At 41.0% G+C, this 22,144-nt stretch overlaps 1 protein-coding gene across 1 annotated transcript in view; it reads left to right on the top strand.

Annotated features, from left to right (window-relative positions):
* NUF2 (NUF2 component of NDC80 kinetochore complex) overlaps positions 1 to 20,379 on the top strand; it is a 30,495-nt gene extending 10,116 nt beyond the window's left edge. Inside the window, exons 7-14 of the mRNA XM_050963280.1 lie at positions 1,759 to 1,832; positions 5,911 to 6,007; positions 7,386 to 7,448; positions 10,428 to 10,565; positions 13,074 to 13,214; positions 14,285 to 14,460; positions 17,383 to 17,518; positions 18,879 to 20,379. Coding sequence (XP_050819237.1) covers positions 1,759 to 1,832; positions 5,911 to 6,007; positions 7,386 to 7,448; positions 10,428 to 10,565; positions 13,074 to 13,214; positions 14,285 to 14,460; positions 17,383 to 17,518; positions 18,879 to 19,001 — 948 coding nt within the window. The 3' untranslated portion in view covers positions 19,002 to 20,379. The remainder of the gene's footprint in view (positions 1 to 1,758; positions 1,833 to 5,910; positions 6,008 to 7,385; positions 7,449 to 10,427; positions 10,566 to 13,073; positions 13,215 to 14,284; positions 14,461 to 17,382; positions 17,519 to 18,878) is intronic.
* The last annotated feature ends 1,765 nt before the right edge of the window (positions 20,380 to 22,144 follow it).

The following is a 22,144-nucleotide window of genomic DNA, read 5'->3' as shown; positions in this document are numbered from 1 at the left end:
TGCATTAAGGAAAACATTTAAGTGTTTACGGGGTAGGAAGGAATCTTAATTTTTTCCAGCTGTTGGAAAGGCAGCACCTACACATACCAGCTGAATACAGGCAAGTCTTATTGTGCCATTGAGCTATAGGCTCTGATCAAACATGAGACACTGGTAAATAGTTTCAGAAACACTTTGGTGTGGTACTCTGAGGAAACATCAATTCTTATTTTCATCTAACTTCAGCCCATTTAAGCATGCGTCAGTGTCTGGAAGAAATAAACAGCTGTATAAAGGACAAGCTGGGTCGGTCAGTCTAGGAAAGACAGTAGTGGTGATGGGAGAAAGGGGAAGTCAGGAATTTGCCTATTCTTACCTCACCAGTGAATCAACGTTTTAGACCACATATTGTGATGGAAGGCTATTACACTATTTCCTGTTGGATGATCTGGTTTGGATGATGTACACTTTGATCACCTCCAGGTAGAGTACTCTACCTGCTATACCTGGCGTTGAATCTGACCAGTACATGGAAAATTCAGGTGGTAAAGCACACAGTTCTCTGCATCCTAGTCAACAAAACCTGACTAGTGCTCCATGAACTTGTCTGGTTTCTCTTTCATTTCCAATTTGAACTGGAAGTGGGAGTGCTAACCTATGAAGCCACAACTGGTTAGAGCCCATCTGTTATAGAGACTGCCTTGGCATCAATATTTTGACAGTTGCACTCTACAGGGATGAAACAGCTGGTGATACCCAGGATAAGACTTGGGCAGTTAAGGCATGATGCTTTCAGCTGATGGAACTTGGGTATGTAACTTAATGCCAGAGAAGATCAGATTGAGCCCAAACCTAAGACCCTTCTTTTCAATAAAGCCTTTGCCTAATAATGGCTTCTAGAAAACCATGGTGTAGAAATGAAAGGGGAGCACCTTTCTGCTCAAGACTTGGTTATTTCTAATATGCTTGCTGCCTTGGGAGCTAAGATAAAGTACATGAACTGTGTATAGCTTTTCTACTGATTCTGATGTAAATCCAGGATTTCATCACTTACCTACAGGGTCTTTGGCTCTTGAAAGGCACAGGATAGAAGGAACAAACATTGGTGATGGACCCTTGCTAAATATGTGGAACAGTAACTTTAAAAGTCACATTTCTTACAGAATGGGGGTTTCTGTAGGCATAGGAGCCCATTCTGTTACAGTATCTTACAGAACACCAGTTGCCACATAACTGCAGTTTGCTATAATCAATATTTGGATATATCCATCTTTGTAACTTGGTATGAACTAGACCACTTGTCTATCAACGTGCTCGTTGTCTTTCCTGTTGCGCATTAAATTTAGTATCTGGATATTTCTGGAAATAAACATGCATACTGGAATCTTTAAAATATGGGCTTCAGTACAGGATAATTGTCAAGTCAGTTCTTAGGCGTAGGAACTGGGGCCCCCTCTAGTATCTTGTGAAATGTCCAAGTCTTTGCTCCCTGTACTTGAACACTTGGAAAACTTTCACTTTGAGGAGAGTGTGAGAGGTAACAGTCACTAAGCAGAAAACTATGAAGCTAGAACTACAGGCCAGTAACTACCAAGTACAGACCAAGAACTACCACTAATTATCTCAGCTGGGCAGGTTAGCAGTACAAACAAATTATGCACATGGATTGTAGGACCAACCTGGCTGCGTGAGGAACATGTTGTAGGTTGATTATAAATCTGCTTGTTCTCCCATATAATGTAAACTAATCACTTAAATTACCTTAAACTTAATTTTCAGAAATCGGCTCTGGAAAAAATACAGCAACTGCAGACAGCAAATCAGGAGGCAGCTGTGAAGCTAGAGAAACTTGAGTGAGTATGGGATCTAGTAATTGACCTCTGTGCATTTTGCAGTTATAACACACATGCACGTGACATCTAACTGGGAATATTAAGCTGTTGTCTTAGAACAGAAGCAATGTTGCTGTTGACTGACTTCTCTAAATCAACCGAGGCATTATATGGCCTCATTAGTGTCTGAGAATCTGCCATCTACTTTAAAGATAGAAGTAACCATCTTTCTTTCTTCCAGGCTGTAGGCGAAATAGCTTGGTTAAGTTGTTTTTAAATGGACTTATTTTTCTGTGTAAAGCAATTGAGGGGAAAGTTTAAAAGATGAGTTTGCGTTTAATTCTGAAATTGATGAGGCAGGTGATTAGTTTTTCTTCTTTCCGTAGTTAGTCCAGCTCCTGTGACAGTTCTGTCTCCTGAGCTGATCAACCTTCTCCTGTTGGTCAAATGTTTCAAAGCTGTGGATAGATGGTGGGACTCTCTTGTACCTAGTGCCAATCCTATGGGCGTTCGATTAGTTAGTCCATAACTATAATTCAGGCAAACATAAAACTTTTCCCATGGCATCTTTCTCTGTTTGCTGGTGTTTGAGTAGTTTCTTTGAGTGGTTTCCCCAAGAGGTTGTGGGGGTTACTTTCAATACCTTTGTGGGTCATATTCAGAGTTACAGATCTGATATTCTGAGCATCTTTTTTAGATTTGATTGTGGGAGATAGTGACTTTAGAAACATAGTACCATTTTATTAGAATGAAAGAATGCTCTATTCAAGAGCATATATACAGTGGATATAGTTTAAAGTACTTTAAAGTCCTTTTCAGAACTTAGGGTTCATGGTGGTTAACCAACTAAATGTGACCTTCTGTTGGCTTATGGCCCATATGACTGTTGGATATATAAGCAGAGGAATATTGAATAGGAAGTGGCATTCCATGTATAACCTTTGCTTTAATGAGATCATTACTACACCAGTGTCCATTTCTCATGTCCCCACTTCAAAATGAGATGTGGAAAAGATTCAGAAAAGAGCTGTAAGAATGATTCGAGGTCTAGAAAATATGCCTTAGACTGAGCTTATGTCTGTCACTGTATTTAGCTTAATTAAGAGAAGGTAAAGAGGTGATTCCATCATGGTCTAAAGGTATCTGGATGGGGAGAAGATGGCTAATAGCGGGCTCTTTAATTATGTCTTTGCCTGCTTGACAAGATCAATAGTTGGAACCTGAAACCGGACAAGTTTATACTAGAAATAAGGTGCACATTTCTAGTAGTGAGGGCAATTAACCATTGGGCCAAGTAACTAAGTTGGATGCATGGTGGATTCTAAATCACTTAAAGTTTTTAAATAGCTATACAGATGCTCTAGCTCAACCACAAGCTACAGACTTGCTACAGGAATTACAGGGTGTAATTCTGTGGCCCATATGTTTTCAGAAGGCCAGATTAGGTGATCACAGTGGTCCTTTCTGGTGTTAAATCTGTGAATCTATTAATAAAAATGAAAACCAAAATGTAGCTATAACAAGTAGCTATTTGAAAGATAGGAGACAAAGGATAGGAATAAATGGTCCATTTTTTACAATGTAGAGAGGTGGCCAGTGGAGTCCCCCCAAGGATCTGTACTCCAACCTGTTCGCTGTTCACCCCCTTTTCCAGATGATTAATAAATGTGTTGAAGTGGCAAAGTTTGCAGATGGCTCAAAACTATTCAAGAGTTTAAGTTCAAAGCAGACTGCGGGGAGTTAGAGGGATCTCATAAAACTGGTGACTGGGGAAACAGTAAGGCAGATGAAATGCAACATTAAATGCAAAGTAATGTATACTGGAAAAAATAATCCTAACTATATATCTACAGTGATGGGTTCTAAATTAGCTGTTACCACATAAGAAAGATCTTAGTCACGGTGAAAATGACTGCTACATGCACAGCAGTGGCCAAAAAGGCTCACTGTGTTAGAAAATGGATAGAAAATAAGACAAGTAGCATAATGCCACTATATAATTCCTGGTGTGCCCACACCTTGAATATTGTGTCCAGTTCTGGTTGCCCCATCTGAAAAAGGATATAGTGGAACTGGAAAAGATTCAGAGAATGGCAACAAAGATTGTTACAGGTATGGAACAGCTTCCATATGGTGATCAGACCCAATATTTTTAGTCTCTCATCTTAGAAAAGAAATAGCTAATGGAATTATAATAGAGGTCTATAAAATCTTGAATGGTGAGGAAAAAGTGAGTAAGAAGTGTTGTTTACCCTTTCATACGACACACAAACCAAGAGTCACCTGATGAAAGTAATAGGCAGCAGGCTTAACACAGCAAGAGGAAGTACTTTTTCACACAGTGCATAACTAAGCTGTGGAACTCATTGCCATGCGATCTTCTGATTACCAAAAGTATAACTGGGTTCGAAAAAGAACTGGATAAGTTCTTGGAGTATAGTTCCATTAATGGCTATTAGACAAGATGGTCAGGGATGCAGTCCCATGCTCGGGATCACCCTAACCCTTTGACTACCAGAAGCCAACAGAGGAAGATGGGTGGATGCCTCCACAATTGCCCTGTTCTGTACACTCCCCCGGAAGCTCTGTCACTGTTGGAGACAGGATACTGAGCAAGATGGACCATGGTCTGACCCAGTATGGCAGCTTTTATAGCAGTGTGTAAAGTTGCCAGTCCTGCCTCCATTTACCTTCTGTACTAATAGTTCTGTTTATTGTATACATTAGTATGTGCTGCTTGTATTATCTGAACCAGGGTCAGCTTTTCTCTCAAACTGCAGCATTCAGAGGAAGGGGAGCCACATCAAAGCGCCTGCTGTGCAGCTGCACTGTCTGGTAGCTCTTGGTGAACACTACTGGAGGAGCAGGCACTGTGGGACCAGCTAGCAGTATATGCAGCTGCTCACCTTGAAGGGAACTATACTACTACCTACATCACAGGAGATGTTGAGGGTTAATTAGACTAGTATTTGCAAAGCATTATAGAAAAGCTGAACAGTTGTCCTGCATCAAGTTTTCAGTGTTCTGTTCTGTATCTTTAAGACTTTGTCAAGCTTTACTTCTTTGTCTAGTGTTACTTCTCTGCTTTTGATTTCTCATTCTTTTTGCTCCCTTATCTGTCTTCATTTGCATATTTAAGCGAGTCTGCACTTCTATTCCATGGACTTTCTCTCTCCTCCAGCCTTCTGTTAGCTTTCACCCTGTCAGATGGGGCTCCCTCATGTCCATTCCTTTGGCAGAGTACTGAAGTTTATCATCACTGTCGGTTGTCACCATTAGGGACTGTAGGTCAGTTTTTTCTCTCTGTGGGTGGGATGTCCCACCAGTGACTTGCTCTATTACCAGTCACCAGTTCCAAATTCAGGCTGTTCTAACTAAAATTATGTTAAAGATGGAAGATCCTATTTTAAATATGCCTCAGACTAATATTTCTAAAGTCTTAGTTACAATTACACGATTACTTCTGACTCCCTGCATGGGGTTAGCTGCCTCCTTTACTCATGTTTTCCGACCCATTCTCATCAGTCCAGCTCCCCACCTCTGTGTGCCGCTGTTTTTTTTTTCTCCCTTATCCATAGCCACTTCTTGTTCTTTTCTAATTTCCAAGACCAATTTGAAAACTAAGGAGTTTTCCAATACCCAAGAATTGCTGTCAGTACGCACTAGGAGAGTCTTCTGTCTGATGTTAGTCCTGTGCTTTAAGTCCACAACTTTAAGCTATATTGCCGCAAACATATTACTTTTTTTTATAATTCAAATATCTAGATAAATCAATATCATTCTCTTACTCTTGTTTTTGCACTTTCTTCCGTGTTTCCTCTTACACTTACAGCTCTCACTCCTTGTGCTCCCTCTTTATTTAAATCCACTCCTTAAATCATACTGTAGCTATGAAATCTTTCAACAATAACCCACTAAAGCAAGATTAAAAAGAAAATGTGAGATTAGGTCTTCAACTGGTCACCCAGGTCACTGTCTGTAGCTGATCCTAAGACCCTTTGAGGCAGGAAAAGTGTCTTTCTGTTTGTACTACACAGCCCTGAGCTCGCTGACACTTGGTGTGCACTAACAAGATCAAACATCATATCTTTGTGTTTAGCACGATTCCAGTAGAGCAGAAAGCAGAGTTCAAGCAGCTGTCTGATGATATTCAAGAACTGCAGCAAGTACTAAACCAGGACTATCGTCAAAAAACGGTATGTCTTATTTATCTGCTTCTCTGAAGTTTTGTCACAAAGTACAGCTACTATGACTTCTGATTGTGGGCATTTATTATTTCTTTGGATTTATCCTATGAAAACTTGAGGGGAGATTTGATTAAAACTAAAAGCAAAGTCAAAATATTTAAGGCATTTACGTCTATCCTGGTCTGAGTCCTATGGTACTCTCTAGCATTAACTTGTGCTGGTACCTATGAGGGAATGAAGCTAACAGCTGGGTCCATAGGGATCAGAAGCAGTGTGTGAAATAGTCTGTTTTTCATTACAGAAACAAATTGCTTGTGTGAGGAACTGAGATCTACTGCATTATAATGAATATTGTAAGACTGTTTCCTCATTTAATTTTGTGTTGCTGCCTACTTGAACTGAAAGGGTTAAGTCAACCCAGAGCTGGGGATTGGCCTGGGCAGGAAATAGGGACTCAAGGGTGTGTCTGCAATGGAGTCTGAGGTGTGATGGCAGCTCAGGTAGCTATACCCATACTAGTTTTACCTGTGTTAGTGTGGCTAAAAATAGCAGCGTAGCTATGGCGGCAAGGGCTGTACAAGCACACCAAGGGCCTATGTTACCTGTTCAAACCTGTGCTTCCACATCTGCACTGCTTTTTTAGCAATGCTAGCACAGGTGTGTTTTTACCCAAGCTGCAATTACTCATTCAATTGCAGTGTAGACACCCTAAGAGATGAGACAGCAGCAGATACACACCTTCAAATCAGCTAAGAGTACCTTGGGGCTATCACTGGAACATGCTAAAGATCAAAAGACCCTGACTGGTTAAAAGATGCCCCTAATAGAAGGGGAGGGGGAAAGTGGTCAGCATGCCCACATGGGTGGTGGTGGGGGAAGAAGTAGGAACTGCAGGCAGGCATGTTCTCTCTAAGCAGGGCCTAAGCGTCTAGGCCAGGAGTAGTTAAAAGGTAAGATCCATGTAGTTAGGTCTTCCTTTTTGTTGTTTGTAACCCATCATGTTTCTGAAAGCTGTTTTGTTAATATTTAGTAATACTGTTTGAGAAGGCTGTGTGGCCTCTGTGCATAAATCAATGGTAACCACTCCCAGATGCCTCAATGGCAAGGTCCAAACCCCAGCTGGACTTGCTGAAGTAGTCATGGATGGTACCTAGGGGGCTGTAACACAGGTCCTTGTCTAAGAGAGGTGAATTGTGGAATTGCACCCAAAGCCTGACATCTGTGGGGTGCATGTGCTGAGACCCTGAGAAGGGATAGCTGTGCAGGTAGCTGCTAACTGCTTTTTTCAGTAGTCTTTTTTCTCTGTAGTAGAAGTTCAAACATAAAACCAGAAGTCATACTAATAATTCTCCTCTTTTAACTGCCAAACAATTATTCTCTTCATTAGACAGCCTTGCAAGAAGTGACTTCCCAAAAGAAAGCAGAAGTTGCAGAGAGAACCCGAAGTCTGGTAAGTATAACTTCAATTCAATTTAAATGGGATTTGAACAGTAGCCTTCAATAAGTGATGGAGCTTTTTTTTAATATAGCATCAGATTTTTCTGCCTGACTTCTGCTAGCTATGTGCAGTGTGAATGGTTCAGATAACGAAACTTGATTGCATTTTAAAAACCACTTCTATATTTGTATTTCATGGAAACTTGCATGATAAGAATAGAATCTGGTTTTGATATATCTGGGACTCCAGCTCTCGTAACTAAGGTTTCTAACTCCAGGTGAAACACAATTTTTGCATTAGTATAGCTATTTCAGTTAAGGATGAGACAATTATTTTGGTATATAAAAATCCCAGTACAGACCCTAATGTGGATGCAGTCATATTGGAATAATGGTGCTAATATCAATATAGCTTATTCCCTTTCTTTTATAGCAATAGCTATATTGGTATAAATATTTTTATACTGGTATAACTTTGCTCCCCCACATGTGTCTGGTGAAGTGGTATTCACCCACGAAAGCTTATGCTCCAATACATCCGTTAGTCTATAAGGTGCTACAGGACTCTTTTTGTTGCTTTTTACAAATCCAAACTAAGGGTTTGGCTACACTTGCAGCTGTACAGCGCTGGGAGTTTAAAGCTGTCTTCGTACAGCTGTGTAGAGAAAAAGCTGCAGTATGGCCACACTGACAGCTACCAGCGCTGCAGTGTGGCCACATTTGCAGCATTTGCAGCGGTGTTGGGAGTGGTGCATTATTGGCAGCTATCCCAGCATTCAAGTGACTGCAACGTGCTTTTCAGAAGAGGGGGGTGGGGTGAAGTGTGACAGGGAGTGTGGGGGAGACAGAGAGAGTGGATTTTTGGAGCTGACACTGTCAGCACCCTGCCTTGCAAGTTCTAAGGACTTGAAGATACACAGCATCAACCTTCAACCATTTTAAAAGTTTCGACCCCTTCCCCCACCCCTCTCTCATTCACTAAATGCAAATAGCCTTCAGACCAGATAAGCAGCTGCTCCAAAACGGACTGCCCCTTCCCCCCGTCTGGGCTGCTTCTCTCCTCAAGCAAACAGTAGCTGTGGACATTCCAAAGGAATCCCCCTGCCTGCCTCTGCTTGAGCAAACAGTAGCTGTGTTTGTTTTTTAGATAAGCAGCTCCGGGAGCCCCGAGTTCACAACAAAGAGAGGCATCACAACAAAAGGAAGTGTTATCTTTACTTAAAAAGCATTGTGGGAATGTTCCGGAGGTCAATTACAGCATAATAAGATTAATCACTGTTTACACTGGCACCCCAGCGGTGCACGAGCAGTGCTATAGTCGTTATTCCCCAGGCCAAGCTGGAGTACAGCCAGCACTGTAGCCAGGGAGATATAGCGCTGTATGTGCTTTGCCATTGTGTATGGGGTGTAAGTTACAGCGCTGTAAAGCCACCACCAGTGCTGTAACTCTCCAGTGTAGCCAAGCCCTAACACGTCTACCCCTCTGATACTTGCTCTCACAAGAGCTTTTGTAACATTTCAACTGTACTAGTATAGTAAAAGCTGTACAACTTTTGTTTGTAGCCAAGGCCTAAACATTTCTGTTCCAAACCTCTATTTTCACCTTTCAGGCTAAAATTTTCCAGACTTCCTCTCTGCCCATAAGTGATACTTTGGGCAAGCTAAGTTGAAAGATTTCAGCCGTTTGAGTGTGAAGAGTGCAGAGCAGGGGAGGAGGCTATAAAAAAAAATCTTACAACTTTGTGAACTGCTGTAATAATGCTGACAGAGCTGGAGATTTAAAGTTGAAATTTGGCACAGAAGAAGCCCTCATGGAAAAGTCCCTTTAAACATTTGAAAATTGGGTTTTAATTTGATCAAATTATGAGCCTTTGAACATTTCACTTTGTGTATGCATAGTGCAGCTGGTATGATGCCCATTTTGTATGATGCACATCAAATGAAGCTGAGCTCCTTACTGATCCTGTAAGGTGCTTGGGATATATTATTCCTGTTGTGCCTTGCCTCTAGCTTTCTTCTTTCGAAAGAAAAATATGTAGGTGTTAAGTACATCTGGTCCTAAATCAAAAAAGATAATGGACCGTTATAACACTTAAAGTTGTGTAAGTATGCAAAGTGGAAATATTGCTAGTATCTAAAGTTGTAGAACAGCTTTATATTGCACTGTATTAAAGAAATAAATGATCCCATAACTAAAGACTATTGTTTCATGCAAATAAAAGCATAGAGTTAAGGCTGAATATGCTACATTTGGAAATTCCTGATTTGAATGCCTAACTGTAGAACTATGACATCCTTTTAAAGTAGTTAATTATTGATGGAATAGCTATATCACCTTTAAGTCTTCAAAGAATGTGAAAACACTCTAGAATGAGTGGAGGAAACAGGGCATCCCCATAATTCTTGGCAGTAGCCCTTACTTCCTTAGATATTTCCTATTTTACAGAGAGGGAGAATATTGGCCAGGACTGGAACTGGGCAAATGAAGGAAAAAATTATGAATATTCTTGTGAATACAGCTGGCTGTTTAGCTCTACTGGTATTTGTGACCTCTTATTAATATTTGGGTAGTGAATTTCATTGGCAAGAATGTTTGCAGCAAGCATGAGCGCAGCAAAAATAACATGCAGTCATGTAACTCAAAATTGTACCACAATGCGCATACAAAAGGGAGCAGAATTAAGGCAGCCTTAACTTTGGCATTTGCTGACCTGAGTGCTTTGCTTGGCAACTGTAACATTCTTAAGATAATTGAATAGAATTTTGGTTTTTAAAAGAAAAATACTACAACAAAAATGTTCTGATGTAGAACAACTTGCTAGATAGCAGTAAAATGCTGTTCTGCACAAGATGGTCAATGCAGAACCCTGCCTCACTGAATGGCTCTTCTCTCTTCTACTTAAAGCATCAGAAGACAAGTAATCACTTTCAGCATTATTAAAACTGAGTAAAATTGAGACCAACCACACATTTTAATTGTCTTGCTAATTAGAATCAGCTAAAAGTGACAATGGCTACTTTGAAAGAAGAACAAGAGCAATTGAAATCAAAAATTGTGGAGTCTCCAGAGGAACTGAAGAATTACAAAGAACATATGAAGGACACTGTCCAGAAACTCAAGAAAACCAAGGTAAGTCTTGGTCACTGTATTATGGCTGCTTTGTACTTATTTCAATCTATTAAATTCCCTCTGTGATAGGCAAGACATGAGTAATGATATGAGTCTGTCTTCTGGCATAATATCGAGAGCTGCTTGTGCATCATTTTTAAAAAAGATCAGCGATAGGTGACTAGCAGGGAGTTTAAGAATTTAGTTTCAGATGAAAGAAAACAAACATCTGATATTTGGAGAACACCTCCTTTAAGCATGGGATCACAAGTAGTGCTATTGATGATTGTTCCATCTGTAATACTAAACTTTGAAATGTTGGGTCCCTTGAACCTGTCCAGCTGACTGCATCCATCATCCTGACACTGTTTTAACACTTCTTCCCAGGCCCTGGCCTCTTGACCAGGTGCTCCAGGGTTACCTCTGTTCTCACTCAGTAGTTTTGAATCTGGAGGGTTGCTTTCCTCTCTCTGGGAACACTTTATCCCTAAATAACAATCTAATTCCAAAATTGTCTGACATAGGTTCACTCCAATTAAAATAGAGGAAGTTAATCAAAAGGAAGCAGATAATTGAAGTACACAATCAACTTGAAATCTTAGTAAGCTGCAAAAAAAGCAATAGTAGCTTCAGGAACTAAGCATCTGTCAGTCCCCTTTCCAATTTTTGGTTTTCTGTTGTTTCTTTTTATTCTTAATGTTCCACTCCTGATGTGTGAAGACTCATGACAAACAAGAGGAAACTAAATGGCAATTCAGGGGCAACACTGGAACCTGCCCCTTCCCCCCATATATAATCTGTGAAATGCACAAACTAAATAGGAGAAAAATACAGGAAAATGTTCCTTTAACTTCTTCAATTATATACCTATCTTTTCAGTTACCTGTAAAAATAGTAGGCAGAGAAGTTTTAGACTGTATACAGTAACTCCTCACTTAACGTTGTAGTTATGTTCCTGAAAAATGCGACTTTAAGTGAAACGATGTTAAGTGAATCTAATTTCCCCATAAGAATTAATGTTAATTGGGGGGGGGGGTATGTTCCAGGGCAGCTTCCCCTACTCTGCAAGCACCAGAGGCAGGAGGTTCAACCTTCAGCCTGCCCACTCCACTTCTTCCCCCAAGCCCCCACCCTTGACCTGTCTCTTCTCCCCCTTTACTTTGCTTGCTGCATCCTGGCTCCTCCCCTCTCTGTCCCCTCCCTTCTAAATGCCAAACCAGCTGATTGCTGTGTAGGGGAAGGAGGGGGGAGGTGCACACAGTCCTCGCTCCTCCCCCCGCTTCTGTCTGAGGCAGTCAGCTGGCTTGTTGCATTCAAGTTCTCGCTCCTCCCTCCCGCCTCCAAAACACCGCAAGCCAGCTGATTGCCGCAGGCAGGAGGCAGGGAAGGGAGTGGAGGTGCGCCGAGTCATTGCTGCTCCTCCTGCCTCCCTCCTGCCAAGGGCAATCAGCTGACTTGTGGCATTTTGGAAGCAGGCGGGAGGGGGAAGGAGCAAGGACTTGGTGTGCAGGCTCCCCCTGCTTCCCGAACGCTGCAAGCCAGCTGATTGCTCCGGACAGGAGAGAGGCAGGAGGAGCGAGGACTCAGCACACTTTCCCTGCCTCCTGCTGGCGGCAATCAGCTGGCTTGTGGCATTTTGGAGGGACAGGGGAGGAGCGAGGACTTGGTGCGCAGGTTCCCCCTCCCTCCGCCTAAAAAACACTGCAAGCCAGCTGATTGCCATGGGGAAGAGGGGGAAAGCGCTGATACGCAGAGTCTTCTGGCGGCCGAGAGGCATTGGGGGGAGGGGGCCCTAGGGAGGCTGCCAGCTGTGGAGAAAGCAGGCAGCCAAACAACGTAAGAGTGGAGCACTGCACAACTTTTTAAATGAGTGTGCTCCCTAATTGATCAGCAACATAACAACGAAACAATGTTAAGCGGGACAACTTTAAGTGAGGCGTTAATGTATATTTAAGTACAAATCTTACAGCCACGAAGTTTGTTTGTTTCTATGTCTTGTGAGCAGACTGATTAGAGTCAGATGGTGGTAACTTCACACCTCAAAAACAAACCATATAAACAGGGAGAGAAATCTGAAGAGAAAGTTGTGAGCTTCACTGAAGCATAGATGAATCAAACATTCCTGTGTAATGTTAGTTCAGACTGTGAACATAATCGCACTTCTACTGACATAGAATTTTCCATTGTATAACTTGCATTCTCTTCCCCAACAGGCCTTGTAGCACATTGAATAGATAAATTTACTTCCTTGTATCTGAAGGTTTGGTTGAGTACAGCACCTGGGTGTCATTCCTGCCTTTCCAAGCCAATGGCTTTTTCCTCCGATGCATAATCTTGTTGGCAAACTCAGAATTTATTTCCTTTCAGCAACAATTTTGAAGTTACTTGATTTCTTTAATTCCAGTTTACAACCAGACATTGAAGGATTAGATACAAGAGCAAATATGCATTACTGCAGAACATGATTGAAATGTGATGTCTCTTATGATTTCTTTAAGTAAATAGCGTTTTCTTGTTTCTTTGGTAAAGCAAGAGGTTATTGAGAAGTATGAAGGTTATCGAGACCTAGTTGAGATTCTGCCATCATGTCAATTGGAGGTGCAGTTATACCAAAAGAAAATGCAAAGCCAAGGAGCAAATGTGGAGAGAATGGCCAATATCTCATCAGAGGTTTGTATTATGTATTTGTGTGCCCCCTCTAACTGCATGTAAGAAATAAATTGCTCTCAGTTAAGTACTGGGTTTTAATATCATGCAAGTGCTGCTGCCTGTTGCTTTATTTTTTGCTTAGGATATGAATCTGAAAAAACAAACCACTATGCAACAGTACAAGTAATACTTGCTAAAATGGAATCTCTTTCAAAGCAAAGCATGCTGCCTTCTAGCACCTAGACATAACAGCCAGTACTGTATCTATTTTCTTAATCATCTTCGATTTCCATAGTTCCTGTTATCTCAAAGGACCCGAAGCTGCTTCAAAACTATTTATAAGCAGCACTATCAAAATGCAGCTACTGTTGGGGTTCAGTACAGTAACTTCCCATAGCACATCTGTAGGTAGGAGGGAAAATTTTGATTTTAAGCTCACAGGGACAAACTCCTTTAAATTTGTTGCCATCTTTAATAGTGGAAGAATGTATTACTGTAGAAACATAAGCCAAAATAGCATGTATCATCTTCTTTTTCTAGAAGGTGATTTATTTGGAGGAGGAAAGTTTGAATTTTAAACTGTTTTTCTTATGGGAAGAGCGGAAACCAAAAGGAGGAAATATGATTGTACCCACAATGATCATTTTAACAAGCACCTTAATTTTATTACTATTACAAACCAATTTTTTATTGGACAAATTTTTTTTGCCATGATATATGGTACCTTCCTAATTAGGGCTAACAGTTCTGAAGATGACAGAGTATTTTAGTAAGTAAAAATAAAAATAGCTACCTTACTGTTCACTTTTGGCAAAACATAGTAAAGTTTTAAATATTTGTCCTATGTAACTTACTGTAGTATAGTGCAGTAATTACTGGCAGTCTACGTGATGTGATCCACCAAGCCTGACCTGTTAAATATTTACAAAGTGTGTTTAACTGTTGAATTTCTAGGAAGAATTAACTGGGTTTTCAGACTATCAAAATGAGAGAGAGCAAAGTTCTATTTTGGCAAATATCCAATAGAGGGACATTGCATTTCTTTGATTTTTATAGAATTGCTTTTCAGTCTTTCTTTCAAAATACTGTAGGTCAGAAATCTCGAGGACCAGATTGAGAATGGCCAGTTAGAGTTGAAGAATGCCGCGACAGATGAAATGTCCTTAAAGAGACTGGTCAACGCTAAGCGCGAGAAGCTGTCTACGGCTGAAATAAGGATAAAAAAGAAACATGAAGACGTTGAGCAGTACAAGCGCACAGTATTTGAGTACGAATGAGCTGGCATTTGTGCCTGGCGCTACTTTGTGATACACACTTCCAAAAATTCACATCCCTGATACAAACGTAACAAGTAGTATAGATGAAAATGGTAGTGATGGGGAATAGTTCTGTGAAGACCAGTAATGCTGTAGGCAAGCACTTGGGGACTTGGATCAATAATTGCAATGTGAGTTGACAGCAACTCTTTCAGTGGATTACTAATTCAATTTATAATGCTTAGCTTTGATTTTTTTTATCTTTTTAAAGAAAATGTCACACTGGGATAGTTTTCCAACTCATCAGACTTCAACAAAGCCCCATTTGCCTTTCATGAATTTTTCATAATTTCCCTTACCACTTTTGCTCATTATCAAAGCCATTCAAGACCCACAGGGAAATGGGGTGTTGTATCTCAGGGGGGTATTATCCTGATGTGACACTTCTAAAACAAAAGGGAAAAGTGTCATTTGATCAAAGCTTCCCAGCTCATCTTCCTTCCTATGTGATGCTGAAGGCACGTTGTAAGGCTGGGCTTGGAACATCACAATCTTTTTCAGAATGGCAGACTGTAATATTGTAAACACAGGGCTATGATTCTACAGTAAGACCTAGGAGGAGCTGGCCAATGATAGTATTTTAAACACCAGTCTTCAATGTGTCAAAGGGGATACAGAACATTACTGGCCAAGTGAACGGAGTGTTGTTTAGGAAGCATCTTCATTTAGATGGGGAAAGTTAACTGAGTGCTCTGGTCCTACTTAAGGGCTTCTGCTCTCTGCAGAAAGCTGGGCCTAGAATTTATGGCAGATCCCCGTGATTTCTATTACTCCTCTATTAAATTTTGAAGTAACTTAAAGTAAATGGAAGTTTTTAATTAAATCAAAAATGAAGGCAGCACAATACAGAATTGTTTGCTTTTGATAAGACAAAGCTTGAGAAGTTTATGGACGGGATGGTATAATGGGATAGCCTAATTTTGGCAATTAATTCGTCTTTGACTACTAGCGGTAAATATGCCCAATGGTCTGTGATGGGATGTTAGATGGGGTGGGATCTGAGTTACTACAGAGACTTCTTTCCTGGGTTTCTGGCTGGTGACTCTTGCCCACATGCTCAGGGTTTAGCTGATCGCTATATTTGGGGTTGGGAAGGAATTTTCCTCCAGGGCAGATTGGCAGAAGCCCTGGGTTTTTTTTTGCCTTCCTCTGTAGTGTGGAGCACAGGTCATTTGCTGGAAGATTCTCTGTATCTTGAAGTCTTTAAACCATGATTTGAGGACTTCAGTGGCTCACACAGGTTTGATACAGGAGTGGGTGGGTGAGATTCTGTGGCCTGCATTGTGCAGGAGATCAGACCAGATGATCATAATGGTCCTTTCTGACCTTAAAGTCTATGATATTAAATGCTCTTCTAAATTTTTAGTGTAGCTGTAGATTTTTGCATTAACACAATTGCCTTGTAGATGTTTCCTGTGTTTTGACAATTATGGGCTTTAGCAGTGAAGAAGGGAAGGGAGGTGGCTTTGGGTTTTGGCAACCCAGGAGAGTGGAAGGATTTTTGATGGTGAGCAGGAAAATGCATCTTTTCTTTTCCTTGTAGGTAGGAGCAGAAATGACAAAACTATTAAGATTGAATGCCTTGTCCCATCTGACAGCAGGCAGCTGCCTACTGCCCCCACAGTGGGGTTGGTTTTCCATGCACAGTTCTGGGTCCTGGGGGATGCTGGGGAGGGGTGGCACTGGCTGGGCCCATTTTACTTCCCCTCCTACTCCCCCAAGTGCATCTCCAAGAGCTAGAGACTTAATACTTTAAAACTTATTTTGTGCAGCACAGCTTTGTGGTTTGTTGAATTCTGTGGCCAGGTCCACAGGTAGAGAATGGTACAAAATACACAGGTCTAGACATAATAACACTTTCAATTAGTGATGATGCAACTTTGGTGCAAAACCGAGCTCCATTCTGTCTTGAAGTATTTTATGGAAACATAAACTATCCAAATCCTTTTTCAGACCCTGCATTGTCACAGCTAATCTTTGAAAACAGTTTGAAGTATAATACTAGCTAATTCTCACATCTTTATGATATGGATCAGTATTAATCCCATTTTTAAAGATGGAGAGACTGAGACACAGTAAAAGTTGAGATCATGTAGGAATTCTGTGGCTGAGCTGGCCTTTGAACTCAAGATTCCAGTCCCACTAACCATGCTGCCTCTAGAGCAGAGGTTCTCAAACCGGGGGGCACAAAATGTATTCTGCAGAATCATAAGAAGCTTTGGGAGAGTGGTGGCTGCTGTCTGGGTGCTCAGCTCTGAAGGAGAAGTAACAGTAGCAATGCCATCCCATGCCACCTTTACTTCTGCACTGTTGCTCGCCATGGGGCAGCCTTCAGAGCTGGGCATCTGGCCAGCAGCCACTGCTTTCCACTCTGCCTTCAGAGCTGGGCACAAGTATATGTACTTTGGTGGCATGAGTAGGGTGGTGTGTGTGCTTGCAAATGACTACAGGCATAAAGAATGGGGGCAGGATCAAATACGTTTGAGAACCACTGCTCTAGAGTATGATGAATGCATTACTTAACAGTAGAAAAATACTTAAGGCCGGTTTAAATTAGTGTAGTAGTGACAAGTTATGTTAACTCTGAGTTTTTTGTTTTTTTGTTGATGCTATATAACTCTAGGATTTAAGAATGAGTCAACTTTTCTGATGTCAGTGTGATGGAGATAAATTGTACACCTAGATGGATAAATGTTACTTATTCCACAAATGCAACTTTTCCTTCACTCTTGCAAATAACTGTTCTAATTGTAACTTAGAAAATCACTTTCCTTGACACTCATATCCAGTGTGAAATCCATCTTGGTGTTTATATTTAATTTGGGGTGAGGTGATTGGTTCAGCACAAACTATTTCATACCTTCTTGCTTTAGGTATTGTAACAGAGTTCAGGAGAAGAGAGGGGCTGTCTATGAGAAGGTGACGGCGATTCACAAGGAAATCCAGCAAGTCAGATTAAAAGTCCAGCAGCTGAACGAGAACACTGAAAAGGAAAAAATGAAAGCACAGGTAAGCAGGAATTCTCCTCTAAGTACTGGAGAGGAGAGCTGAGCAAAACCCTTTATTTGCCAAAAAATGCAGTTTCAGCTGACCAGAAACTTTGTGAATTTGACATAAATTTGCCAAATAGTTTCACCCCCCCTCCTCCAACCTCCTCTTCCCCCTCCAAAACCCCTTTGGCACTTAGGCACTATTCCCAAACCGGGGTGGGGAGGTGATGGTTCTTTCAGAACTTTAGCTCAGTACTTAGGGCACTCACCTGAGCTGTGGAAGACCTAGGCTGAATTCCCTTTGCTGCCTGATGTGGAAAAGGGATTTGTATTTGGGTCGCCCACATTGTCGGAGTGCACCCTCGCCATTAGGCTATGGAATATTCTGGTGTGAACGTCCGTCTGTGTCTCCTGTTGAATCTGTTCCACTTGTTATAAATAGTCATAGGAGCAAGAACTTGAACTTGGTTATACCAAATCCTTGGGAAGTACCTTTAACCACCAGGCCATAGTCATTCTTACTCTTTCTTTGGCCCAATGACTATAAATGGACATGCATAGTGGCAATTCATAGTGACGACAAAAGTTTTAAGGCGGGCCTGACCACCTCTTCCTCCAGCCCTTTAAAAATGCCTGTAATCAAATGTTTTGGGTTGAATGACTCTTTTTGTTCAACCTAAAATGGATTTTTTTGATTCGTTTAAATATTTTCAGTTTTGGATTTGGTTCAACCTGAACTAATTTAAGTAGCTCTGATATAACTAGCCAGCTGTTGTGCCTATGCCTTCCTCCCAACACATGCACTCTTCCTGCAGCAGACTTGACGTCCTGCTGTATGCCAGCTAAAGTCCGTATGAGCTAGGCTCTTCTCAGATGACCCTTAGTCTGCGAGATGGAGGAGAAGGGAACGCTTTGGGGCTATGAAGCAACACATTTGGACTTCATAATACTGCATGAGAGCCCTAATTGTGTGGATAATAGGCGGTCTGCTGAATCAGTGCTGTCCTCTGAACCTTACAAGGATCAGTGGACTTGGGAAGGGGAGAGAACTGCATTGTTGCAGAGGGGAATTCCCCTCCTGTGGCCCTTCTGTGGTGTGCAGGGCTTGTGGTCAGGGGAGCCAGGCAAAGCTGAAAGGCGAGTGTAGGATAGCCTGATTCCTCTGAATTTTAGGAGATGGCAGTTCCCATCACTCTCCCATCCCTGTGCTCATTGCTCTACCTTTCCCCTCCTGTTCCATGGATACTCCTGAGCAGCACTGAGCGCAGCTCTGATTCACCCAAAATCTGCCCTGCTGTCTTTTTAAATCCTCTGTAAGGCGTCAGCATTAACACTGCTGATGGGAGAACCTCATTGACTGACTAACTTTCTCACCTTAGGAGATCTATCTTAACCTGAGGGCTGGCTTGGAGAAATACCATGAAGCTCTGGCAAAGATAGCAGAGAACTATGCAGCCTCACGAGATGAAAAAACTGCTGAACTAAAGAGGAGAATGCTTTGAGTTCAGACTTCCTGAACTAACTGTTATACTGGCTTTCACTTGGACTCTGCTTATTGTATTTATCCTCATGTGTGGGTTTAAAATATTGCATTTTATGTGGGAAGCTTCTTCTGAATATGACCTCAGAACACATTTAGTATTGTAGACAGGCCCTGGTGCTGTCAACTGATTAGCCTTGGTAAAAATGGACTTCAACATCCTGTCTGCATTATCTTTCTCAGTTCTGATTCTTCTAGTGGTAAGTTTACCAATTTATCTTGTTTATATAAAATAGTTTGAGGGTTAATTTTGGCTTTTAGTGTAAGTACAGTTTTAGCAGAAACTACACTGAGGATGTTGGACTAGGGTAGCTTTGGTTTGAATGGAGGTATCTTAGATCTTGGTTGTAGTATTTTCCAAGTATATCGAACACAGTCTGAATGATCTTAAGTTCCATCTGATTTCGAGACAAGTCTTACTGAGATCATCATGATGGGAGAGTGGATTCTTATATAAACCCTGGCTTGCTCTACCTGTGATTGTCCAGCGATAGAGAAGCCCTCAGAGGGAAGAGTCCTGTTTGGGGAACTACATAAATTCAGTTGGTGTTGCTATGTCTCTTTCTGGAAGCTTGAATCCATGTTTTCTGCTTGGTGTGTATTGAACACCCATTTGTGTTTGTACAGGATAAGTCCATGTTTGGGCAGATAACTGAATTAAAAATAAAATGGCATGGATTGATATTCATTGTACATTTCTATTGAAACTGCTCTTCTAAAATGTTTGGCCAGACTGCCTTGGGAACATAAAAATCAACTTTTAAGTAGCTGCTGTAAAGATTTGAATAGCCTAATTTCTCTGTATTCTTTCAGCCTACTTGTTTGTTCATTCTCTTCTTGGTGTAAGTCTTTTAGTTTTTGAGTTTTATATCTGACCTATGTTTATCCTGAGACAAGGTATGTGAGGTAATCTTTTTTTATTTGGCTAACTTCTGTTGTTAAAAGACAAGCTTTTGAGTTACTCACAGCTTCTTTTCAGATCTCATTTTGTTTATCCTGTTTCTTTGGTTAGATTTTCTATTTCTCCTGGGCTCTGTTCTTGTAATTCTTCAGGACTGAAACTTTAAATATTAGTTTGTCTATTTGTTGCCTCTTTTCTGCATTTGGATCTGCTTTTTTCACCCAATGTCTTTTTCTTGATCGCTGAGACTTTCTAAAGTCACCATGGGTAAAATTTTCAAAAGCACTTAAATACCTTGGATGCTCTTGAAAAGAGGATTTGATAATTCTTGAAAACGTTACCCTTAATCTCAAATCTTCCATTAGCTGAACAGTTGGAACATTTTTTGTTGATACAATTTCTGATTTAGATTATTTTAGCCTGTCTGTGTACCATATAAATAAAATTAATTTTGATTTACTCATTGGTTTCAGTATATTCATAAGAATGGATATAACTAAAAAGGTACAGGAGAAATGTCAGTAATTTTATAGTAGTTTTAGACCTGTATATGCAATATCCTTTCAAACTCTGGCCAAAAAAATCTTTCACTTATGTTTTTAAAGTGACTTCCAGAGGTGCTGACAATGCATAGCTCCCAATGATGTCACTAGGAGTAGTATATATGTTCAACAACCTCTGAAAACCATTGTCACTTAATTGTAAGGCTAAGATTTTTAGTAAAAATTGGATATTTTTAGTAAAAATTGGCCAGGTTATGGGCTTCTGTGAATTTTTCTTTATTACCTGTGACCTGTTTGTGACTTCTACTAAAAATATCCATGCTAAAATGGGAAGGGGCTGGGTAGCTGTGGGATGGCTGGGCCCCCACTGCCCATGGGGGCTAAGAGCTGTGGGGGGTCCCCCTGCCCCTCCCCACGGCGGCCAGGGAGCTGCATAGGTCCCCCTGCCACCCCTGCTGCAGCTAGGAGCTTGGGAGCCTGCTGCCTCAGGTGGTGGGGGTACCTCACAGCTCCCTATTGCTGTGGGAGGCGGCGTGACTCTGCAGCTCCTAGCCACCGAGGCTGAAGTCTTGGAGGTCTGTGACAAAATCGTAGGGCCCCCCATATATTAGATTAAAAAAAATCAACTTCTAGTATTTAATTGTTAAATGACCCATCTTTATCTAGAACAAAGTTACAGGAATAATACTTTGCATATCACCTAAACATACTCTCTCACTCTCACAGATGGATATTTGAGAACTAATGATCTAAAATCATTTTTCAAGTGAGTGAATAGAACTTATTATAATTTTCAGTCCAATAATTGTTACATGTTCCACATCTTCTTTAAGTTCCGAGACCATTAAAAATTTTAATACTACCAATGGTGTAATTGAAACATGGTTCTTATGGTGCTTCTTATTTATCCACGTTGCAATACACAAGTGCCACTGTGAGGTAGGCATGTATATTAGTACAGTCCCATTTCTCGAATATAGAGACGGAGATGCCAATTAAGTGACTTGTCTATGTAACAAGTGTAAGTATCAGACAATCAGAATTCTGGAATCTGCTACTAGTTCTATGCTCAATGCACAAGATCACACTGCCTCTCATTAACAGTTATTACCAATTAACTTGATGCCTCAGCAACCTGCAGTACATTGAGCAACATTTTGGGGTTATGTTGTTCCAAGGCATATGTCTTGATTATATAGGTTTAATATGCATGTGCTACAGCTAACAAATCTATGTAGTTATCTAAAATGCATGTAAACAAAACATAAGCAGAATTATGTTGTCCCAAAGAAGTAAAATAACACAAATGTAAGGTTATAAACCCTGACAGGTGACCCTGATCCAGTACCACTAGGCTAAGAAGGGAAGCTATTTTATTTCATATGCTCAGAATACCAGGGAAGGGAGAGCTGTGTATAGGACTCTACTGATTCAGAGATCAATAGAGGTCACATAAATTGGGGTGCTTTTTGGTGGAGGTGGGGGAATAACTGCTTCTTTTAGGGGGAAAGTGAGTACTCTGGAGGATATGACTGTGTGTGTGTGAGCGTATCTCCAATACCTGAGGAGGGAACACTGTTCATTTATACTGTTGTCTAAGATCTCATTTATGCCATATCGGTGTGTCTGCAGAGCAGGTGGGCTTGCATATCCCTTGTCATACCCCTTCGATCAGTTGATCAAAAATAGTACCTCTGCAGG

Source organism: Gopherus flavomarginatus, chromosome 7 (genome assembly GCF_025201925.1).
Source record: "Gopherus flavomarginatus isolate rGopFla2 chromosome 7, rGopFla2.mat.asm, whole genome shotgun sequence".
Classification (NCBI taxonomy): domain Eukaryota; kingdom Metazoa; phylum Chordata; order Testudines; family Testudinidae; genus Gopherus; species Gopherus flavomarginatus.
Note: the sequence above shows the minus strand (reverse complement) of the source record. Positions and strands in the feature narration are given on the sequence as shown.